General features: G+C 46.3%; 1 protein-coding gene across 3 annotated transcripts; it reads right to left on the bottom strand.

Annotated features, from left to right (window-relative positions):
• Positions 1-904: 904 nt before the first annotated feature.
• On the bottom strand, positions 905-6,238 carry LOC148024496 (uncharacterized). Of its 3 annotated transcripts, XR_015693316.1 has the most exons (3): positions 3,265-6,238; positions 3,018-3,093; positions 2,079-2,095 (listed from the first exon to the last, which is right to left on the bottom strand). XR_015693316.1 is itself a non-coding variant. In XM_087694147.1 (2 exons), exons 1-2 carry the CDS (start codon positions 6,077-6,079, stop codon positions 1,710-1,712), a joined length of 3,201 nt encoding a protein of 1,066 aa, XP_087550273.1. In that variant the 5' UTR covers positions 6,080-6,238; the 3' UTR covers positions 905-1,709. The 3 variants fall into 3 exon arrangements, 2 of the variants coding, with proteins under 2 accessions (XP_087550273.1, XP_087550274.1); XM_087694147.1 differs by lacking the exon at positions 3,018-3,093 and having other exon boundaries at positions 905-2,095; XM_087694148.1 differs by lacking the exons at positions 2,079-2,095; positions 3,018-3,093 and having other exon boundaries at positions 3,271-3,454; positions 3,532-6,238.
• Positions 6,239-6,523: the final 285 nt, after the last annotated feature.

Below are 6,523 nucleotides of genomic sequence, written 5' to 3'. Positions count from 1 at the left end.
CATATAAGTACCAATGCATATTCAAAAGTATACATAATTGGCCAAATAAACCAAACATCCAAGAGGGAGATATCTTGTAGTGTTGTTGTTACATGTCAACTTGCGATCAGGGACAAAAGGGATAGTACTTCCATGACTTGCACTTTAAAAGGGGCACAGTGTACTTGTCTTAAGGGGCAATGACAAAGATGTTAAAAATTCTAGACTTGAGAAAGACATTCTACCTTCCTCATCTTATTACATGTCAAACTTCATTGCATCTAACAATATGAGAGAGAGAGAGAGAGAGAGAGAGAGAGAGAGAGAGAGAGAGAGAGAGAGAGAGAGAGAGAGAGAGAGAGAGAGAGAGAGCTTTCAAGAATAGAAAGGGGCATTGAGTGCAAAAAGGGGAAGGGGGGGGGGGGGGGGGGAGGAGAGGGAGAGATTTCAACAATGAAAGGAGCAGTAATCTAGAATGTCACTATGCATTTTCTATATAGAATGCAAACATTGAGGGTATTTGAAAGCTAGTTATGTTAGAGAGTACATTGTACATCATCACACCTCATAAAGTCAACCATTGTAGTGCCATCACCCATGTTCACATTGCATGTGGATGTGTGAAACTACTTATGTGAGGTATCATCCACACATAATCAAACACATAAACCTACATTGAGTGGTTTGGTAACAAGTTGTTACATGTCAAATTGCATCCACCATTATTCATTCAAACTTGGGGCACTTGGTACTTGCATGACTAACACTTAAAAAAGGGGCACAGAGTACTTGCTAGAAGGGCGAGTACTTGTTAGAAGGGCAACGACAAAGATGCTAGGAATTCTAGACTTGAGAGAGACATTCTACCTTCCTAGTGGTGTTATGTGTCAAACTACATTGTCTGAGTGAGAGAGAGAGAGAGAGAGAGAGAGAGAGAGAGAGAGAGAGAGAGAGAGATTTTAACAATTGAAAGGGAGCATTTTATGTGCAAGTGTGTGCGTGCTCACATACACACATAAAGAGAGAGAGAGAGAGAGAGAGAGAGAGAGAGAGAGAGAAAGAGCTTTCAACAATAGAAAGGAGCATTGCATCACATTATGTAAGGAGTGAGAGAGAGAGAGAGAGAGAGCTCTCAACAATGAAAGGAGCAATCTATCATATGATGTAGCATTGTAGAGTCACTGCATTTGCTAGTGATAGAGAGAGAGAGAGAGAGAGAGAGAGAGAGAGAGAGAGAGAGAGATGCAAAGTTTCAATTTCTTAAGGCCTTACAAGAACAACTGTGTGTGAGAGGGCCATGGTTTTGACCGCAGGAGAAAAGGACGGGCAGGGAAAGAGAAAGGTTAGGATTTTTGGGGCAGGGTACAAAAGAGAGTACTACATAGATCAAAAGTGTCCGGCCAGCAGGCCTTTACAGCAAAGGCAGCACTTTGGGCACGCCTACAGACACATGCATATGTCTGTGTACCCAAACAAAAAGGGGGGCAGCAAAATAACATTTATGATTTAAAAATATGCTAAAATCGGCGTATTTTCCTCGGGCAGCCCCGCCGGCCAAGTGAGAGTGCCAGCTGACTCCGGCAGAGTCCAGAAAGGTCAGTCGGCATCATAAAAATGTACCTTATACCCCCCCCTCTAAAAACATTTAATATAACGATTTTTCTGGGATATTTGCCTCGCTTTCACTTCCAGCGGCTTCTGACGCGGCCCTGCCCCGGGCGCCGTCGCTTTCAGGCGTGCGTGACGTGGCAGCACTGGCGGCGGTGCCGCCGCAAGTCCTGCAGCCTGGCCAGGGCCTGCGTCGCCGTCCACGTGGACGACGGCAATTGGCCGCGCATGCCGCACGCCATCAGCCGCAGCGCCAGCCGCAGCGCCGCCTCCGCCTCCTTTGCCACCTCGGCCTGCTGGGTCTCATCGAGGCCCGCGCTCGCCCTGGCCAGCAGTGCCCCGTCGACCTCCAACCGGCAGCTGCCGGTCGCCCTCAGCTCCTCGCGCCTCGCGCTGGCCCACTCCAGGATGTCCTCAGCCACCTCCGCCGGTCGCCTCCCGGTCACCAGCTCCAACAGCACCACCCCTAGGCCCTGTACGTCAGCCTCCCTCCTCCCATCGCATTCGTCTGGACGATCCAATGAAAAGGAATGAAATTCAGAAAAAGAAGTGCCGAATAGGTGCTGAAAAATGGAATAAATAAATGTACTGAAAACAGAATAAATAATAATTAAATAGATATAGTATAAGATCATATCTACTTAATCTTGTATTGTATCTATTTACTTATTCAGTCAACTAACAATAGTGGACTAGATTATACAGAAGCACAGATAATTGCATCGTGATATAATGAACTTGAGAATTCAATAAAAGAAAAAAATTCACAGACACACACCCAGATATATATAGCATATCATTATCATTATACATAAAAACATAATAAATTGTATTATTGAACTAACAATAAAAACCATCGTATCATTGAGTTAATAAAAATGTGAGAGCAGTCAAATAATACAAACCCTTAGCATTGATTATTGACTGCAGTCTGCCACACACACACACACACACAGGTCCCACACCCACCCCCAAGGGCCCAAGCCCAATTAATTGATATATATATATACACAGCAGATGATCATGATTCATAACGCTTCAGCAGACTTGTCCATGCAGTCCAACACCTGTGGCTCTGGAGTACCTGTACTACCAGGCTAGCAAACAGCCTTCATGATAACAGTTTTTAGATATGTGTGCGCATGTCGTGGTCAACTATCCTGGCACGTGCAGGAATTTTAAACAGTTACACATATTCATTACATTCAAAATTCACATCTTAAACATACAATCCGTTTTATATACTGTAATAATATGTGCCAAAACCATAATGCAATGTGTAAAATCCCGGTCACCACCCACATGCAATGCTGCAAATTTTTAGACATTATGCATTGCAAATCTCCCATTTAGAGAGAGGTTTAATAGGTAATGGGATTCAGCAGGTGAGAATTATAGCACAGAGGAATGATATTCACATAATTATGTACCTATATTGCCCAGCAAGTTCATCCAAGATAAGTACCATGAGATCTCTAATCAAATTCTCTCTCTGATGCAATCATACTGCAGTTTGATCATTCCACAGGGAGCAGAATCTGTCTAATGCAACAAAATACTTATAGACAGAACTTCTCCTGATGCAATCATCCACTCCTCATAAACAGCACTGCAAGTATTGAAAGACGAGCAATGTGCTAAAGCTTTGAATATAGCGGGGGATGCAGAATTTCATACCTGTAGGATTCAAAACCCTCATGCTGATTGCAGGCAACAATCGGGCAACATGTCCATGCCCCACAACCACATTGTCTGAGCAGAGGCTGCCATGCACCAATGAGGGAGAAGAAACACAGTGCAAGTGAACCAATGCCTTAGAGATGCCTATAGCAATGTCCAGCCTCCTGGACCACTCCAAAGTTGCCCCCTGAAATCCATGAATAAGACTACCGAGGCGGCACGACCCTTCAACATGTTCAAACAACAATATTGAGCTTGCTGCACCTCTGCAGATACCATACACATTGAGCATGTTGGCGTGCCTCACTTTTCCTATGGCAGAGAATGCCAAACTAGCACCCCCTCTATCATCATCGCAGGTGGTGCCAATCACCTCCATGGCTGCAAATGGTACCCCTTTCTTTGTTGAACCCTTGTACACAGTAGAATAGCTTCTTTTCTCCACCACATTTTCTCCTTGCATGGCTTTCAACACATCATCAACGGTGGGTTTGGTAGCACTCTGAAAGAGGACCAACTCCCACTCTTTTGGAAGCTTTCCACCTTTTATGTTGTTACAACTTAAAGGACCGCCCTTTAGCTGCCGCAGCTTGATCAATGCTTTGCTCCCCCACTCTCCCTCCTTAACCTTGGAATACACATTGTAAAAGCCCACCATCACTGTGAGAAGCCCAAGCACAAGTAGAACTTGAGTAACCCTTGAAACCAAAGCTGGGCTGTAACGTGCATGGTGAGAAGATACTTGAGTACTAGTGCTGCATGGCTCCAAGCTGTCACCCCCACAAAGACCTTGGTTGCCTTCTATGCAAGTAGTATTGATTTGGATAAATGCACCCGAGAGAGGAACCGGACCTGAGAGATTATTGTATGAGACATTGATCAGCACAAGAGACTCCATGGCCCCTAGCTGAGGTGGAATAGTGCCAGTCAGCTGATTTTGTGAGATATCAAGACTGCTAAGAACCTGCAAATCTGCCAGCTCGGCAGGAATAGGTCCACTCAACTGATTGTTACTGAGGTCCAAATCAACCAGCTTGTGACACTTCATCAGCTGACTCGGAACCACACCAGATAAAGCATTGCCATGTAAATGCAATTCAGTCAATTGCCCTAGTGATCCAAAGTCAGGAGGTATGTTTCCCAACAGTACATTGTTTGAAAGGTCCAGATTTACCAGACCTTTGGACTTGGCCATGGAGGGAGGTATGTTGCCAGTAAATTTGTTAGCTTTCAGAAGCAATACTTGAAGAGATGGCATGTTCCAGCCAAAAGCATCCAGGCTACTACTGAAGTTGTTGAAGGAAAGATCCAAGTAGTATATGAGAGGCAGATTGATAAATGATGGAGGCAACCTCCCAGAGAGCATATTGTTTTGCAACCGCACCCTCTGCAAGCTTTCGCAATTAGCTAGACCGTCCGGAATACCACCACTCAGGGAGTTTGCAAAGAGAATGACCTTGTGAAGCATGCCAGAGGCACATAAGCTTTCAGGAATGTGGCCTGTTAAGTCATTACTAGAGAGGTCCAGGTCTGTCAGCTTGTTCTTCAACCCAAGTTTGGAGGGCACTTCTCCTGATAGCTGGTTCATCCAAAGAGCCAGCACCTGCAAGTTGCGCATGTCCGCGATGGAGTCAGGAATCACGCCTGTCAGGTTGTTAGAGAAGAGGTTCAGGACTTGGAGCTGCTGCAAGTAGGCAACGCCAGGAGGGATATCACCAGACAGCATATTGCTACTAAGGTCCAATGACACTAACTGTGTCAGGTTGCCAATGGCTGGTGGGATTATCCCAGAGAGCATGTTATCAAAGAGGAACAGGAACTGCAAGCTGGTGAGGTTGGAGAAAAGAGATGGGGGAAGTTCTCCCGAGAGGTTATTATGGACCAGGTCAAGGTGATGAAGATTGGTGATCTGAGCAATCTCTTGGGGGATCGTACCAGTGAGCTGGTTATAGCCCAGGTAGAGCCATTCGAGCTGGTGCAGGTGTCTAATGGACGGGGGAACCGGGCCAGAGAGGAGATTGCCAGCAAGGGTGAGGGATACAAGGCTGGTGAGGTTGCCTATGGAAGTAGGGATAGTGCCCTCAAGGTAGCTGCCACCCAGGTCCAGGTGCTTGAGACTGGGGCAGAGCACAATGTCAGGGGGGATGGGGCCAACAAAGTAGTTAGACCCTAGGTTGAGGGTCTCCATGTTCCTCAGCTTGGAGAGCCCTAAGGGGATCTCCCCACTGAGATTATTACTGCTGAGGTCTAGGCTCCTGAGGCTCATGCAAGCCATCAGCTCTGGTGGCAGGCTGCCTGACAGCATGTTGTTGGACATGTTGAGGACCTGTAGGGAGGACAAGGACCCCACAGAGGGAGGCAGAGGGCCTGAGAGGTTCTTGCCCGAGAGGTCAATGCCAGTAATGATGATGTGAGAATTGCTATTATCATGACTGCAAGTGACCCCAAGCCAGGAGGTGCAGATGCTGGCTATGGAGTGATTGTGCCATGAGCTTAGTGAATTAGTTGGGTCAGTGAGGGAGGCCTTGATGATGAAGAGGGTGGCAACATCATCAGCCTCATTGGGGGCAATCAAGGAATTAGGAGGAAGAGGAGTACCATCACCATCATCATCGTCATGATCCTTATTGGAGGCAATTACAGAAGAGAAAGAACTGGAGGCAAATGAAGACGCGAACAAGCTGCTCCTTATGCTGGTCCTTTTGGAATAGACTACTAGCTTGCTATATGATCTCATGCTGAGCAGTACTACTAGCAGCGCTAGCTGAACATGAGCCAGCAGGGGAGTTTTGGCTGTTATGAGGACAGCCATTATATTATGACGAGTCTTGGATGATCAGCTCTATCTCACTGCTGGTCAGAGAGAGGGAGTGAATGAATAAGTAGGAAACGTGTGTGAGAGGAGAAGGGGAGGTATGCTAGTAGGCTTCACAGAAAGAGAGACAGAGAGAGAGAGAGAGAGTACTGGACTTTGCGTGGAGGGACTGATGAGTGCAACGAGCTCAACGAGGTATATATATTCGTGGGGGGGTTCAGTCAAAAAGTCACGCGGAGAGAGGGAATGTATGTGTTTCCCTCGAGGCTCACAAGGAAGCGTTGTCTCGTGAGATCTTGGGTTCCATTCCTACCATTGTCACGACTCACCTAAAGAGCTGTCTCATGATGTCCTAGGGTTTCATTTTTTCCATTTTCACTTACGATGAGAAAATGTAAGTGTGCATGAATAGGAATGGAACCTATGATTAGCCCCGGCCTT

Source organism: Lygodium microphyllum, chromosome 15 (genome assembly GCF_053477565.2).
Source record: "Lygodium microphyllum isolate KBCC chromosome 15, Lygodium_microphyllum_v1.1.10, whole genome shotgun sequence".
Taxonomy (NCBI): domain Eukaryota; kingdom Viridiplantae; phylum Streptophyta; class Polypodiopsida; order Schizaeales; family Lygodiaceae; genus Lygodium; species Lygodium microphyllum.
This window is presented reverse-complemented; position numbering and strand designations above follow the sequence as displayed.

Coding starts and splice junctions, on each gene's coding strand:
- LOC148024496 (XM_087694147.1), bottom strand. CDS start 6,079: ATGGCTGTCCTCATAACAGCCAAAACTCCCCTGCTGGCTCATGTTCAG. Junction 2,096..3,264: donor GAGGGTTTTGAATCCTACAG/GTATGAAATTCT, acceptor TGGATCGTCCAG/ACGAATGCGATGGGAGGAGG.